Raw genomic sequence first — 17,943 nt, 5'->3', positions numbered from 1 at the left:
TCTAAACTTTAAAGATGACTTTAACTTCCTTCGCTCAAAACATGATGCAATTGGACTTTGAATCGGTTTATGCTTCAAGGCTGACGATGATGATATAGATGTTCAAAACCTTAGAGGCTTCTAGTTTGAGGAAGTTTATAGGCGGTCCGTTTACCCTTTACGAACCAAAGTTTCGTGAGTTCTTTGCGACTGCCAAGTTGGTCGGAGACACTGTTCAAGCGACAGTAAAGGGAACAGAGATTTCCATCTCCAAAGATCTGTTTACTCAACTTTTTGAGCTTCCAACGGAGGGGCTCATAGCCTACGACTGAGGTTCTAATAGAAATGCATACGGTCTTTTCAGACGCCTATGTTCCCATTGAGACTCACGGGAATAAAAAGTTCTTAAAATGGACTTCTGTCTCCTAAATGATATCGTCTTTAAATCTCTCCAAGTGAGAGTAGGATCTTTTGATGCCTACACCCAGGAGCGATTCAAAATGATAATGTCCATTACCAAGGAAACGACCATCAACTGATCGTCTGTTCTGTTCACAACCTTAACCCTAATGGTGACAATGCCAAAGAAGCTGCATATTGGCTTCTCTATGCAACTAAGCAGGGTGCTTGAGCACCTACATGTAAACTTAGGCACCGCTGCTAATATTCATACAAGTAGGGTGATGACCAGTAGTATTGTTGGTAGTTATATCCTTAGGATGACGACTGTTAAAGAGTCCAAGAAAGACTCAACTGTTCAACAGTCAAGTGGTCAGTCTACCAAGATGTCTTGGCGCTAGACTGTTTCTTGTCGCCCTGTTTCAGCAAAAAAAGAAAGATGAGGGTTGAGGAGTCGGAAGCTAGTTTCAACAGCCAAAAGCGTGCTGCTGTTAGAGAGATTGTTGAAGTTGCCTCCAAGGCAAAGAAGGCATGAGTAGAAGAAACTCCTATTGTGAAGGTACCTCTCTTCACTATCCATATTTTTCCTTTGGCCGTAGTGCCTGTTGTGATCCCTATTGTGGGACAAATTGAAGAATCATCATCTGTTGAGCTTGCCGGTCAAATTGCTGATATACCTATTGAGAAAGCGTCTCCTAAGGTAACATCTAAACCTGCTCTAGCCAAAGTGTCTATTATTGTCTCTGCTGAGGGACCAATTGAAACACCAGCTGCTGAGTCAACTGGTATTATTGTTGATAAATCTAAGGGGAACATTGTTGATGCCCTGCTGAAGAGCTGACCAAGGAGCCTACTAGTCTATTTGATGAAATAACAACTACTGTAGAGAAGGTTGCTACCCCTGCTACAGATCAGTTAAAAGTAGCATCTCTAAAAGTTGTTGACTCTATTTCTGACGCCTCCCCAACAGCACCTTCAAAGAATGTTCAAGCTGCAAAAGGAATCGTTTTCAGGGAACCTGTCCCTTTTGCCAAGCCTACTGAAGTTGTAGGAAAATGTAAAGAAACCTCGATCGAGGAATCTGAGCCTCAATCAATAGTGAGGCAAACAATCGACCTCATCATGGAAGAGGTAGAGGAAGCTACTTCAGAGAGGTTAGAACTCTGTGATGATAGAGCAACATAAGGCTCCACAAGCAGGTCTATCAAGTCCTCAAAGGTGAAAATCTGACTAAGTAGTTCAAGGAGCTGTTCAATATAGAGAAAACAGTTCTCACTTGAGCTTGCACCGACGACATCCAAGAATCTATCAAGAGAAGAGAGTTGGTAGAAACAATCGCTATAGGGCGTGCTTTGTTCCCCATCCTTCGACAAAGGGAGCAAAACTATAACCCTTTGGAAATAACAACTTGGGGTGGACGGTAGGGTGAACAACCGTCTACAACTGATCTTAGATTCTTACAACTCAACCGCCCTGACGTTTGTCCATGGGACGGAATCCTCAAAGATTGCTGAAGAGCAGATAAGAGAATCTTGGACAGTGTAGAACTGTCCAAATGCTAAAGAGCGGTTGCTCTTCATTGACAAGCTACCCTTAGCTGCTGTTGAGCAACAGATCCCAAGTATTGAAGAGCATCAGCCTATTCCTGTTGCTAAAGAGCCGACATCCAAAGCTGTTAAGGAGCACATCTCCCCTACTCAAGAGAAGGTGCCCTCGTCTGTTGCTGAGGAGCACATCCTGTCTGAGCAGAAGTCGTCTGCAGAGAAGGAGGCTTCTGCACCTGCTAAGTAGCAGTCCACTCCAGCTTCCAAGAAGAGATCTTCTGAACTGCTGGTCAGATCTCTTCGCCCGCTTTAGAGAAGAAGCGCTCTCCTATGGTTTAGACGATTTCTTCAGACAAAGAGCAAACGTATGAAGAAAGAAGATCCTCCCCAAAATCCAAACTTCCTACTCCTTAATCTTCAAAGCAAAAATCCATCACTACTAAATCCTTTCACTCTGAAGAAGAGACTGGATTCATCAAAGATCTGTCTGAAGAAATTGAAGGAGAAGACAACGAGTCTCGGGAAATGAACAATGTGCCTCGAGCCTACACTTTCGAGAAAAAAAACAGCGTCGTCTAAAATTGAGTTAAGTATTCGTGTCTCCCCTCTTCACACTGTCCCATAAGGTTCTCATCTAGAGCGATCGAACCCTTCTTTCCCTGAGGAGTACTCTCGGGGAATGACAGATCTCAGGAACTTCATCATCAATGCTCTCGCGCCTATGCAGCAAAGCATTGAAACAATTTTTGGTTAATTGGAGCGTCTAAAGGAGCAGTCTTCTTTGAATTCAAAGGTAACAGTCGAAGTAGCCTCAGTATAGATAGAAGCTATCAAAGATATATGAGGACTTCTATTGAAGTGTCGATGATTCAGAATTTAATAATTAAGATGAAATCTACTCTACTCCAGAACTCCTTCGATCTCCACAAAGAGACAAAACAAACATTGGAATCCTTCTACCTTCAGTTTTTCAAAATATCAAATTCTCAAGACAAGAGATGCTGAGCGCATTGAAGTTGCTAGTGCCACAACCAATCAATTTGAGAATACTGATGATGTAGTAAAACGCATTGAAGCTGCTGAAGCTGCTGATGATAATGTTAAAAAGGGGGAAGAGATAGTAGCAGTTGGGGCACTCGAACCAGGAGGAAGCCAGACCGTGGAGGAGGTAGTGGAGGCTGTGGAAAAGGAAGAGGAAGAGAAAGAGGAGGAGGCTTGAAAAAACTCCTCTTCGGCGATAAAGGCTGCTAAATCTTTTGAAGAAAAGGGAGGATATTTTCTTTATTTACTTGTACATTTGTATTTATGTAAATATCTTATTTATAATTTTATTTCATGCACTTGAATAAGTTTTAACACCATAAAAAATGAGAATTTTTTTAGATTAAGTGAAATGAAGAAAAATAAAGAATTAATTAAAAAATAAAATACTTAATTAAGATTAAACACACTAATGGATTAAAATGAACTTAGGTGAATAAAACTAAGTTTAATCTTATACGACATAGTTTTGATGAATAAGTGAATAAAACTAAGTTGTGCAAATGTCTATGCGTAGGTATAGATCAGGAAGCGCAAAAAGACGTCTCAAGATGTGAAAGCGCAAGTAGACGTCTCAGTGCAAGCAAACGTCCTGGTCTAAAGAAGTGCAAGCAGACATCATGGTCTCAAGAAACGCAACTAGACGTCTCAAGCTGAGGAAGCGCGAGTAGACGCCTTGCTTCAGTAGTAGTTTGAATATGCGCGAGCAGACGCCTTGCTTCAGCAGTAGTCTGAAGAAGAGACAACTTGCTTCAGCGGCAGTCTGAAGAAGCGCAAGCAGACGCCTTGCTTCAGCAGTCGTCTAAAGAAGAACTCTGCTTATCTGCATAGCTCATCAGCGCAGTGGACAACATCTTTCTTTATAAGCAGACTTCCTAGTCATCTTATTACATTTTCCGCCTAGTGATCAACCATTAGAAAGTCGACACGTATCTATGTAGTAGAGTCGACCATTGCATACATCTCAACATCAAAGGACATCAAAGTACAACGTCAAATCCCTGGACTTATGAACGGAGGACCCCTGTATTTCTAGTACGGAGGATCCCCAAATTTCTGGATTTAAGGTACGACAAATCTTTCCTGGTCATTTCACAATCTAATAATTAAAGTCGACCGTTGCTACACTTCACTATAAAAGAACTTCAGAGTACAAAGGTGATCTCCCCAATTTTCGATTCCTTGTTCACACAAGTTCTATAGACATACAAACTCTAAGTTCTTATTCTCTCTAAAACTGTAAAATAATACATTGTATAAACTGAGAGCATATTAATTGTAAGTTGAACATAAAGGTGTCTGTTCAAGAGAGAGAGGGCTAGGAGTTCCGAACAGGCAGCTGTTAAGTCCTAAGTTCTGACTAGGGCTGCAAATGAGCCGAGCTCAAGCTTGCTGAAGCTCGAGCTCGACTCGATTAAGTATTTATTAGCTCGACTCGAACTCGAGCTCGATCGAGCTTATAAATTTGAGCTCGAGTTCGACTCGACTATATTAACTACAAGCTCGGCTCGACTCGAAAGCTTGAACACAAATTTAATTTTCAAGCTCAAACTCGAGCTCGAACTCGAACCAAATTTATTTATAAAATTAAAATATCAAACTTTCATACATATTAATAATTTAAAACATGATATTTCAAAATTAAAATATGAAACAATCCTAACTATTCAAAATTCTAAAACATAATAATTCAAAACATTATTAAATTACCATTACTAATCAAAATTCTAAAACATAAAATTCAAAAATTAAAGTACAAAACTATAAAAATTGTTTGAACATTCAATATATTAATCTTTTTAACTCATGTTCTTCAATCATAGTACACGTACAACTACCTGCATTCAATAATATGAAATGTTTAATGTTAAAAATAATTAATATAAAAAATAAATTTTAAAACAAATAACTAAAATTTAACTTACTTTAAGAGGTAGATACCTGCAACAATTGATATGCCTTCTCTTTATGAAAAAATGAAAAATTAATTAAATAGGTGATAAAATTAAGTATGTAACATAAGAATTTAATAATGAAAATTTACCTTAGTCTTCATATTATTATATATATTTGAATTATTTGGGTGCAAGTATAACAAGATTCAAACATTATAGGAAGAATTTAACTTATAACAACAATTTATTACTTTTTTTATATATTATAATATATATTATTAATCTTATAAATTATTTTTTTATCTAAACATATTATATATAATATATATATCCTTTTTTTCTCTCCATATTATATATAATAAATATATTAACTTTTTTTTCTCTTTAAATATTACTGTATATATATTATTCTTTTATTATATAAAATATATTAACATTTTTTTATCTTTTTCAATATTATATATAATAAACATTTGTTTATATATAATATATTAACTATTTTTATCCGTAAATAATTATATATTATAATATACTAATTATTATATTCATAATATTTATTTTTATTATAGATAATATATTAACATTTTTTTTATCTCTTTTCAATATAAAGTATAATATACTTTTATTATAAATAAAATATTAACCATTTTTATTTCTTTTTATACTAAACTAATTATTATATCTTAATATTATTTTTATTATATATAATATATTAAGCCTTATTTATCTCTTTCAATATTATATATAATATACTTTTATTATATATAATTTATTTTAAAAAAAATTATTTCCCTCTTTTTTTACAGCAGTCTTTTTTTTATAACCAATCAGTGTTATTCTATATATTCATCAACCTATGTATAGAATAATTGAAGTCTAAGTTTATCCTAATACATGAAAAAAAGAATAATTGAAGTCTAAGTTTATCCTAATACATTGAAAAAAAAGAATATATAAGCATAAATTTCTTTTAATACATGAAAAAAAGATGAATAAGACTTACCTTACCACTGAGTTCACCAATAAAATAGTTTTTTCCTTTCTTTATTACTGGATTTCCTTAAGGTAAAAAAATCAAAGTTAAATAAAAAGAAAAAACAATAGTTATCATAAAAGTAAAAATAAATTTAATTATCTGTAAGCCTCTTCTGAATGAAATGGATGTGAAGACGAAAAAAGAAGAAAATGAATAGATGAAGAATGAAAAATATATGAAGACTAAAGAATAAGAGATTACGAGATAAAGAAATGGTGAAGAATGAATGAAGAAAAAATTAAGAGTGAAAGAATGGTGAAGAGTGAGTGAAAGATATGGTGAAGATGAAAGAGAAAATGAAGGAATAATGAAAGAAGAGGCGATTAGATGAAGAAGATTAGGTTAGATGAGAATGAAAGATGAAGAAGATTAGGTTAGATGAGAATGAAAAAAAGAGGCTCGATGAAGAAGATTATGTTAGATGAAGAGTCATAGATATGTTAGAAATTAAGAATGAAGAAGATTATGTTAGATGAAGAGTCATAAATATGTTAGAAATTAGGGTTTTACTTATGGATTGTGGGCCTTCATATGGGCTTGCTTTGAAGAGAAAGAGAGGGAAAAAATATATTATTTGAGTTTAATATTAAATTAAAAAAATTATATATTATATACTTAGGCTTGAAAAAGCTCGACAAGTCATCGAGCAAGCATTATATGAGCTCGAGCTCAACTCGAATTTTAAACGAGTCGGCTCGAGCTCGGCTCGAGCTCGGTCAAAGTCAAGCTCAAGCCGAGCTTTGATCGAGCGGCTCACGAGTGGCTCACGAGTAGCTTGACTCATTTGCAGCCCTAGTTCTGACTGGGTTTGTATATGCGCTATATAAACCAAAGTCTTCTAGTGGAATCCTTCTGGAAACAAAAGAAGGGGTGATGTAAGAGTTTTATCTCCGAACATCCATAAAACTCTTGTGTTATTTACTTTCCGCATCTTTCCGTCTTGCATATTTCATTTCAAATCTAGCAAGCATTTCTGCCATTGAATCCTTTCAAGAGCTTGCGACGATTTGTGTAGAATATAAACAGATTTTAATCTCTAACAAGATTAAAATTGAATTGAAAGTCAAGATTAACACAACAATATTCAACCCCCTTCTATTGTTGTAACCAATCATATCACCATGGAAACTCACTCTATGGACCGAGGAAATAAAACTACGGACATACTGCCTAGCCATTGCAGCAATGTTGTCCTCCATGTTGGTCTCAAATGGGAACTGAAAGGCCATGGTCAAAACCGATCTCATGTTTTGGCTTGATAAAGCCTTTGTGATGAATGACCATTTGCTGGGCCTACATCAAGGTTGGATGTTAAATCTAAGGTCTATTTTTTTGTCAATACATCCTAAGTATTGGAAAACCCGTTTCAAAAAATTAACAAAAGCAATTAGTTATTGAACAGAAATTTTAAACCACAATTGAATAGACTGAACTAATTGAGAGAAATGTGACCATCAAATATAGTATTTAACTCAACTGGTTTTGCCTTCAATATTATGATTTGAAAGCCAGATGGCAGAAGCAGAGAATTATATGCAAACATTTCATCAATTGGAGCAAACACCAGTTTAAAGTATGCTCCCACAACATTCTCGTCAATTCCACTACATATCTGCCCAAATAAAAGACATGCAGATGTATAAGACATGTTTCAATTGTTAACAATTTATCAGGATTAAACTAACAACATTTTCCTACTAAATATATGACTCAAGTAAGTAAGAAATTTAAGTACAACCAAGTTCTCACTTTCCTTGATTGAGAACTAACGTGTGTGTTTTAAGAGTTTCCAGAATTATTTTAAAATGTTGTAGATATTTCTCTTAGTTTGAACACAATTTTTTTAAAAATACTTTAGCACAATGTTCGTTAAAATTTGGAAGGTAGAGGGAATATTTATCAATCAGGGCGGCAGAACTCATACAGTCCCTCGTGAGTTATGAAAACTGTTTTGTGGCAGTCTGTAGAATCCATTTTTTTTTAAAACTGTTTAGTGTCATTTCATTAGTGTAGAATCCATTCTTATTTAGTGATAGATTGATCGAATATCCAATTTGGAAAATAATTCCTATCTAGGTAGCTCCTCCAATAATTTCTCAATGATATGAATAAGATTTTGACAAGTGCAATCCTCCTTAAGTCAAATGCAAAGAGGTACTGGCAAATCAGGCATATCCGCCCCATCTTCCATGCATATTCCTTATCAGTGCATGACATAAAACAAGACTCAAAGTCGTTCATTCGTACAATCATTTTCCTGTTAAAATATTTAATCAACAGAGGTGGACAACCTTAACATTGATCTTCTTCGTTCACTAGAAGAAATTTTTCGAAGTTAAGGCCTGTAACCATGTCATACTCCTTCATACCAAATACTAATTCCTCCTCATTCACCATGAAAATAATCTCCTTCGAGTTTGACCTTACCTTCCCAAGCAGCATCTGATGGACTATTGTTCCTAAGAACAGCAAGCCCAGGGCTCTAAATAAATATTTGAATTGGGCATTTAGAGCCCTCTCCATAAGATCCATTTTATCTAACTTGTCAGCTATCTTCTTGAGGCTGTGGGTGCATTTCCAAGAAATCCTACCAGGAAAGTCACGAATGGTGGTTTCTGCCATCTATAAAAGGAACAACAACAATGTAGGTGAAACCTTTAACAACAAATACAACAGTAAGAACAAATACACTGTCGCGAGACGCAACCTAATTTGGCTAAACCCTAAACTTTAACCCTAAACAAAAAACTAAAACTAACCTGATTAATGAAGACGACAAAGGAACGAAAAGACGAGCTAGAAAAGTAGTCAAGGCATGTAGTAGTGAAGTTGAGCAGAAGCTAGAGAGAGACAAGTTGCGACGGAGTTTAGAAATATGAAATATTTTATCGCGTCATACTTATAAATAGAGTATGGCGCGTGTAGAAATGTGCGCCTCTTCGACTTCCATCGCGAGACGCGACCGCCCATCGCAAGATGCGACCGATAATCGCGAGAAAGGACTGCCCATTACGAGAAGGGATCGCCCACCGCGAGAAGAGACCGTCCACCGCAAGATGTGATCGTGTCGTCGCGAGACGATTGTGCCGTCGCGAGAAGGGACCAAATCAACGCATCCAACCTCCTCATCATCATCATCTGCATTCAAGATGAACAATCAAAACTTAAAAAGTGCAGCAATATCATCATCTGCATTCAATCAGCTTCTTACAAAGTGCAACAACAACCAACAACATCTCGAATCCAGATGAATCAAGTCTCGAATCTATTAAAAATTAAACACAAAAACATTCAATTCAGCTATAATGGAAAAAAGAACATAAATCACATGATATTAGAACGGGTTTTGTCCATTGTTTTGTTCTTCGTTCACCGATAGTTGTTCGTCGTTCGTTAGAAGAGATACGATCGATCGTTCGTTGTTAGAGCCACTTAGGGTTTAAAGAGAACGCGGAGAAGAGATAGAAAAGAGAGAACGGAAAATAAAGAAATGGAAAAAAAATGAGAATTATATAAAGAATTAGGGTTCCGTCGCGTAACGCGATAGGGGTATTTTCGTCCGAAAAATAGGAAGTGGTGATTCGCGCAATTTTTATTAGGTGTTGGCATCTGCACAATTAAGTCAATTTTTTTTATTTCTGAGTCTTAGGATTATTTAAAATATTTTATCTAAAATTTAACTATCATTTTATTTATTTAATTATATATTTTTATTAAAATATCAAAATTATTATTTATTAAAAAAATAAAAAAAAAGTTTATTAAAATAAAAAGAGAGAAAGAAATATAAATACTTTAGTATTTTAAATTTAAAAAAAATATTTTAAAATTTTATTTTAACCAAATACATAATAATATTATGTATAATAGATTATTAATTTAAGATTTGATTAATTAAGGAAGTTGTAATATTATTTGTATTTGTTGTATATTTAATTTAATTTAATTTTATTTTAGGAAGTTATAATATATTTTATAGAAATATTTTGATTTGGTATTATATTAGATTTAAGGAAGTTGTAATATTAAATTTTAGAAAGTAAAAAAGAGTAATTAACTAAATCAGGGTAGATTTTAACTTGGACTCAAAGTAACCCATATATATATATATGTGTGTGTGAATTGAGTTGAGTAGAAAGAAGAATTAATTAGATACGACGATGATGATGGTGATGATGAATTCGTTATCCATGGAAGTAGCGAAAGAGATAGTTTCGAAGAGAATTATTGAGTTGGTGGATTTTCCTAAAGAAACTGTTGGAGCAGATGAACGCGTGATGAATTGGTCGGATAGACTTCTGGAAGCTAAAAGGCTCCACCTTGAATTTTATCGAACTTTCAATACTAGTCCTCTTCTCCCTTTTTATTCTGTTAATTCTCCTAAGAACAATCTTCACCATCACCATGTTGATGATTCTGTTTCAACACCACCGCCCACGGTTGTTCCTCCTTCTCATGCGGATGCGGATAAAGTTGAGGAATGCAATATGAGTTCTTCAACGGCTCAGCAGAATGAGACCAATAAAACAGTATCAATCGGCAGCAGTGTTCTTGTTCCTATTATTATTGTTGATGACGAAGATGATGCAAACATGAGAGGAGGTGGAGGAGGAGTAGAACAGAGGAAGAAGATGAATCTAGCAGAAATCGAGGATGATGATTTGGCAGGTGCTGATGATGATGATGATGATACAATCTACTTCATGGATATGGATGAATATTATAATAATAATAATAATAATAATGATGATGATTCAAGACTAGGAGGAGGAGGCAGCCTGATTGTAGAGGAACATGAGACACCATTTGAGATATATAGTCCTGTATTGTTGAAGACAGCGACATCAATTACAGTTGAATCAGAAGACGATCATGAAATAATACTACCAAAAAAAAGGAAACAAGAGACTATGAAAGAAAGCAGCAGCAACAAAAGATACAACTTGAGGAAGAGGTGTTGTAATTGTGCAACAAGGTCAAGTCCATTATGGAGAAAAGGTCCGATGGGAAAAAACACCCTTTGCAATGCTTGCGGGATTCGATACAAAAAATATGGACGTCTCACTCCCACTCCCAGATAGTCAAATATAATCCAGTTTGTTGTTGTTGTTCAATTTCTAAAACATTTATATTGTATTCTCTTTTTTGGTTTTGCTACAGTTATGGTTAATAGATGTTAAAAGTTTCAACTATATTTCAATGTTCTTTTATTATGAATATTAAATTTAGATTCAATTAATCATCACTAAAACTATTTAACTGATGTTCTCTCAAATTTTGCAGCTTTTAAGTAACAAGACAATAATATTATATATAATGCACAATCATGATGATTGATACTCAATAATGAACAATAAGTTGTCGTCTCGTGTACTTTGGTCATTGCCATAACATTGTTTAAAGAGTCTAGTTGCAGCAATCTAACCGAAGTAGAGATTTCTTCTCTAAAATCACTTGTGTAACAACAATCTATTACATATATTTTATTTAATTCTTGTGAAGATGTCAAAGATGAAAAAGAAAAAGGGTTTGGGGATTAATATGCTGATCGATCGATTGTGTGGGATTTGCTCGAGTTTTCATTGAGAGGGTTCTTACGTTCACAACACATTTGCAAAGTTTGTTTATTAAATAAATAAATAAATATATAAACTCTCTGGATTGTAGAAAAAATATACAGAGATTGATGATGATGATGATTGATGATGGGATCAAATAATTAATGGAAATGGAAGCTGTTGTATTTATTTATTTACAGAGAGATTATTTATATATTTTAACTAATGATGAAACGAATCATAATTGGTTAACTAGTAATTTGGCGAAGCTGATGGGTCGGAAATCAGTTGTATCTGCAGCTATCCTATTATTAGGTCTTCAGTTTGAGCATCAAGGAAATGGTGGCCGTCATACATGAACAGAGTATTCCTGATTATTATATTAACAAAAAAACAATTAGATGATGATGATGATATTATTAAAAATGAATGAAGGGACTACTTACAAAGGAATAAGGAAATCCTCTTTACACGGTCCACCCTCATAGATCGGGACTTCAATCTGAGAAACAAACAAACAAACAAACAAATTCAATTTCATTTTTGTCAAAGAATAAATATAGAATGAAAAATAATCTTACGAATTTGAAGCCCAAAAGAGAGTTGCAGGTATTGCAGTGAACATTTGTAACTTTGTGATCTCCAATTGTCTGATAATCCATACGAGGATCGTCATCCAGATGAAAGTTGGTTCTGCAAAAATAAAAATAAAAAAGAATCTTCAGATCAATTTATTATTATTATTATTCAATAATCTATAATCTATAATCTCTGTTTTGTTTTGTTTTGTTTTCTGTAATGAAAGGAAATAGTAGCTAGCTAGGTTGTGATGAGATGTTATTACAGATTCTGGAAGACGCCGCCGGTGATCCCTTTGAGCTGTAAAAGATTAAACTCGTAATAATCAGAATCAAATGGAGTTAGAAGAGAAAGAGAAAGAACAAGAATAAGAGAGAGAGAGAGAGATACCGTATAGCAATATTCGAAGTCACCTGGATGACCAATATGACCGGCACACACACGGCAGACATACAAACTCGCCATTAAGATTATTCGCGCGCGGGATATTAGGGTTTCAAAGAAGAAGAAGAAGAAGAAAGAAGGTTGAGATTAAGCATAATTAAAAAAAGAGGGGAGCTTGAGTTTATATAATGATGCAAAGCGTGGCGGCGGCTAATACGCGTCTTATTCGTATCTTAACCACCTTAACTAACTAAGATAACATAACTAAGATATATAAGCGTTATCATCCGGGAACCTTCTCTTTTTTTTTCCATCTAAACTGACATCATGATGGCATAATCATGTTAATTATATTTAATTTTATAAACAGCTGCTGCTTTTGTAGCCATTTTTATTTTAATCTAAACTTATATATGTCCTCATCTTAATGGCCGCCCCCAACTCATTATTAGTCCTTTCACTCGTTAATTCCAAATCTCTCTCTTTATATGTCTGTTTTGTATAACAAACAAACAATAAACAATTATCCAATTGCTTAGTACGCCATTCACAAATTTCATTTTCCAAACCCAGGACCCCAATTTGTATTTACATAAATAATTAATTTTGGATCCTGTTTAGTTTTACAATTTTGACAAGTTCTTCTTGATGGATGCCCATAAGTATTGATTAGTTTTCAATAGAGCTTGCTTTTTAAAAAAAAAAAAAAAAAAAAAAATAGGAAAAACCCATCGGAAGTATTGAATCGAATCAAACAAACCCAAATTTGCCGTAAACTTTTAGATCTCCAATTAGTTGTTCAACTGAATTTAATTGATGATGAAGTAAGAGGCATGGAATGATTAATATACTAATAAATCTCTAGTATTTCATTGAAGAAAGATCTCGATAGACACCAGAAATTCAAAATATAATATAAGATGGAAACAAAATTAAACATGGATGGATCCTCAGAAGAAATTAAAACGGTAGACCTCAATTCATGATAGTCTTCTTGCGGTTGAAGACGAACGGTCCATTTGCCAAAGGATAATCAGTTGCCCAATTTGGGAAATGCACTTATATGCTGCTGATTAAGCATTTATATTCTGGATCTTCTTCTTCTTCATCTTCATCTTCAACGGTGGTAACACAGCAGCAGCAGCATGATCCAGAATTATCAGAGCCATCCATTGGCAAAATTTTGATCAGTATTGTTATTGAGAGAGAAAGAAAGAAAAGATCCGAGTTAATTTGATTACTTTTATAAAGTCTAAAAAAAGGTGGGAATAGGATCAGGATCTTCCAAGCATATGCTTAGACCATTATAAACTTTACCTTTACCTTTCTAATCTTACATCTTTATTTTTTCTATTTCTTTTTTCAAAAATAAACAGACTATACTCATACTGCCAAAACCAACCTTATAATTAGTTGCATTACATTTAAATTTTAAACTCCCTTTCACTGTTCTCTAATTTGAACCTTATTATTTTTAAATTTGAGTTACATTTTAAATGAAAGTAAACTTTATATGCATGTCATTTTTACAATCCAACTTATATAGTTATGAAAAGGCACAAGAATAAATCAAGAAGATTGTATATAATTTGCAAAAGTTTTGATAAGGATGCATATTAGTTGGAATTCCATATCCAAGGGGACAAAAAGTTTGATGCTGCTGGCACATGGGGTGTAGTAGTAGTCTGTCTACATTAAAGTAACAATCATGTCTGTCATGCATTTCTATGTACCATCATCATCCGGGAATAATCATTAAATAAAACAAAAATGAGAAGGTTATGTATATACACACATACAAAACTTATGAGATTAAGTCAGTTCCAAGTCCAACCAACCCATTTTGCATGTTACAGAGTGTTTATAATAAATAAATGAAGCAGAGATATATATAATACCCTAACTTTTCCACAGGTTGCTCGAGACAGAGCTCCTTCTGCTAGATGCTACTTCAAGTTCAGCTCTTCTTTTCCATAGATGCGCTCAAGTTCCCGTGTCGCCAATTGAAATGATTCTGAAAAACACGCGGGATTATTTTTAGAGATTGAAACCAAGAAATGATAATAAAAAAAGAAGTGAGACAACCTTTCCAGAGGCGGAATGCTTTCTGATTGATTTGTGAACCGGTCACAGTCTGAATCGCATCAAACAATTGAGACTCCGGTGTGCTCCTCAGCTCCTGAACTATCTGGTAGATGGTTTTCCCATTTTCAAAGTAAATATGATTGTTTGGGTGTTTCGTCTTGCACCCAGCATGACGTTCAAATTCATAAGCATTTAGCCCCTACAAAAGAAACAAAGAAAGAATCTAAACTTTTCTAGAGGCATTGGCACTCTAGCAATAACACAGCTGATAAAGAAAAAACTAACTTACTTTAGTGTAGTCACATGACTGACACCCGCATAGATAGCCAGAGCCTTTTATAACTCCTCTAAGTTCCTAACCAAGTTTACGGCAACGGTTCAAAAAGAATCAAGACAACAACAAAAAATAATAATAATAATAATAATTACCTCTCGTAACATAGAGACATACTTCACAGGCACACCGTCAAGCATACCAGTTGATATCAAGCTTCTGACATTTGATGGGAAACTATTTGGAGCCTCTTTCCTAGATGCCTTTGTCTCTGACTTACTCTTGGAGACTGTCTCCGCTCTCGATTTCCCCACCTGTGGAATACTCACCAAGTCCAAATCCTTATTTGTTGTTGTTGTTGTTGTTTCTGACAATTGAAGAGCAGACTGATCATATAATAAATGATAGCCATTCATCGGTTGAGCCAGAGCATCAATATCCTCATGGAAGCTTCCAAAAGATACCGATGCAGCTTCTCCTCCTTTATTATTGTAAGCTTCACCAACCACTACTAACTCATTTCCATCCTGCTTTTCCGAAGAGGAGCTTATGGGTCCCATATTATCACCTTGCACATTATATGTAGTAGGGCCCACAAACATCATGTTTCCGTCTTCCTTGTTATAGCCTTGTCCTACTGACATGGCAATGGATTCATTACTATGGTTATTATAGGCCTGCCCCATAGACATGCCATTCCCAGGGTCCTTAACCTGATTAACTTTCACTTTTCTAAGTCCACTGTAGCTAAGATATATTTCTGCGTCTTCAACAGTATGGGATATAGTCAATCCCATACATGAATCACTCCCAAATTGCTCGCCAATACCTTGTTTATTCAAACTTGAATCGTCACCTGTAATGGTGGAAATGTTTTGTTCAGCAAAGTTCATAGGCCTGCTTGCTTCAGCTCTGAATAAACGGCTTGAATATGGTGTGGGCATTGACGGGTAAGAGCAAGAGCTATCCCAAGTTGGACCACTTGCACTGAGAACTCCATTTGTTGTTTTGTTAATTGGAACTTGTACAACTTGCTGCTTTTTGTTGGGAAATACTTCTGCTTCAGTTGAATCAGCAAACCAATTATGAGAACGCTTTTGTTCAATCCTTGAGGAGTTATCATAAACTGCATCCCCATCAGCTAAATGTCCCACGCCCCCGTTTTTTGTCATCCAAAATCCCTTGCTTTGAGAAGACTGACAGGTCAAATTACATGGAACAAGAGTGAGTTCTTAGTTCCAGAATAAACACTATACCTTTCATGAACTAGGACAAAGTAAAATATTTTTCCACTCGATAAAAATTGGCAGAGAAATAGTGTAATGAAGAATGAATGCTATGGAGGGTATAAGGCTGAAAGGAAAACCAGTCATTGAAATGGAAGAAAATCAGACAAACCATCCACATACAAAGCAACAGTTTAGTCAAAAGCTTGCAAAACTGGTCAGACCAGTTCGGCCTACAGTTCACCTGCTTTCCAAACATGTCCTATATTTTCTATAATCCTAGCTCCTCTGTGATCTTGAGCCTTCCTTCCTTGGTCTCACCACTCATAACCATATACTCTATCTACTCTTCTCGTTTTTATTTATTTTTAATTATTATTTAAGTTACAGTAATATTTTTTCCTTAAGGATCCTATGTAGTTAACTAAGTAGATGTGCTAAAAATGTTATGCTATGTCCTCTGTTGAATTTTTTTCTTTTACTTTAATTCTAATGCTTAATTTTAAGTTGTTGAACTCTAATACTAAATAGGCCATTGATGTAAATATAATGAGATAATGGTGGTTTTTGTTGCAAAATTGTAGTTAGGAGAACAAATCATGAAAAATGTTGGCATGTTGTTGACCTGAAAGCTACAAAGCTGTGTAAGAATCTAACTGTACAGGTAGATCATTGTCTTCAAACTCTAAGTTGCATGATTTTCTAGTGCATACTCTGATACTCCATTTCATGAGATCATTGCTTGCTTTTGATAGATGTTATACAATAAGGAATACTAGCATGTAATTAAAAATGTTGGAATGCGACCCAACTTTATGTTTGCAATTCACCCTACATACACCAATCTTCTAACAGGTAACCCACAGTTATTTTTCCAATAAGACCCACTATCAGAAAAACGTTTGTGAACAAGACAATGCAGATAGTTTACAGCATAAACTGAGAGAGGAGCAAATAAACTAAGATAATCAAACTAGTAGACTTAACCAATCAGAACTTAGAACAAACCATTTAGCTTCTTTCTTCAGAACCGGCAAGAGTGAGTCCAGAGATAACGTTTCCGCTTAGTCCACACTCAACCCCTGTAACAGAACAAATTAGAATTCCCAATTTCAAACAAAATGAAACCCTAACTAACAGTCTCAAACCATCCGTAATTTCCATAAAACATACCATTGCATATATAAACTATTAAATCTTGAAATAAGAGATAAATTCATGAATAGACAGACAGACAAGAACAATCGGGCAGATGGAATGAAAGAACTGGAGCTCACAAGGATCATGAGTCATTAGAATATTCTTACGTCGTTATCTTAGAGGATATTTACAGACTTACCAAAGCGTGAAATTGCTCCGGCAGCAAGCAATCGGAGGTGAGAAGTCGGAGGAGTTTTCAGGTGAGGCGATTGAGAGAGAATCCGCTGCGATGGCTGATGAACACTCGATCCATGCTCCCGAGTGGAATAGATATTGTGAAGGAAGATGTACGCACACGATCGAGTGTGAACCGTACACGTGTTACTCTATGTCAATCGAACCGTCAATATTACAAACCGCTTGATCATCCGAGGCTTATTTCATCTTATTATTATTTATCTTTTTATAAACCAATTTTTATTTAAAGAAATATATATATATATTTTTTTCACTTCTTTAAATATATTTTTATTTGAAAAGTCTTCTTATAAATTTATTTTTGTTTGGAATTATTTATTTATTAATTTATTTTTATTTGTAATTAATTTTTATATGTTTTTTTTTTTTAATTTACATCATAAATATCTAAAATTATTTAAAATATTATAAAATCATTAATTTGTATTAATAATATCCACAAACTCCCCTTATAACATTTGTCTTGAGATGACTTTCTTTAACTTAATCCTCAAACGATGTTTACTATTCATCTCCTCCATATTTAGATGTTGTGTATTTGTATT

At 34.6% G+C, this 17,943-nt stretch overlaps 2 protein-coding genes across 2 annotated transcripts; both read right to left on the bottom strand.

Annotated features, from left to right (window-relative positions):
• Positions 1-11,586: 11,586 nt before the first annotated feature.
• LOC124922741 lies at positions 11,587-12,671 on the bottom strand. The gene is made up of 5 exons (XM_047463451.1): positions 12,422-12,671; positions 12,297-12,331; positions 12,034-12,145; positions 11,899-11,954; positions 11,587-11,822 (listed from the first exon to the last, which is right to left on the bottom strand). The coding sequence occupies exons 1-5, from the start codon at positions 12,494-12,496 to the stop codon at positions 11,753-11,755; spliced, it is 348 nt and encodes a 115-aa protein (XP_047319407.1). The 5' UTR covers positions 12,497-12,671; the 3' UTR covers positions 11,587-11,752.
• A 1,474-nt stretch (positions 12,672-14,145) lies between these two features.
• On the bottom strand, positions 14,146-17,454 carry LOC124920910. Its single transcript, XM_047461495.1, has 6 exons — positions 17,340-17,454; positions 17,009-17,082; positions 14,930-15,970; positions 14,790-14,855; positions 14,501-14,699; positions 14,146-14,429 (listed from the first exon to the last, which is right to left on the bottom strand). Exons 2-6 carry the CDS (start codon positions 17,009-17,011, stop codon positions 14,362-14,364), a joined length of 1,377 nt encoding a protein of 458 aa, XP_047317451.1. The 5' UTR covers positions 17,012-17,082; positions 17,340-17,454; the 3' UTR covers positions 14,146-14,361.
• Between the last annotated feature and the right edge of the window lie 489 nt (positions 17,455-17,943).

The sequence above is a fragment of the Impatiens glandulifera genome, chromosome 1 (genome assembly GCF_907164915.1).
Source record: "Impatiens glandulifera chromosome 1, dImpGla2.1, whole genome shotgun sequence".
NCBI lineage: Eukaryota > Viridiplantae > Streptophyta > Magnoliopsida > Ericales > Balsaminaceae > Impatiens > Impatiens glandulifera.
Note: the sequence above shows the minus strand (reverse complement) of the source record. Positions and strands in the feature narration are given on the sequence as shown.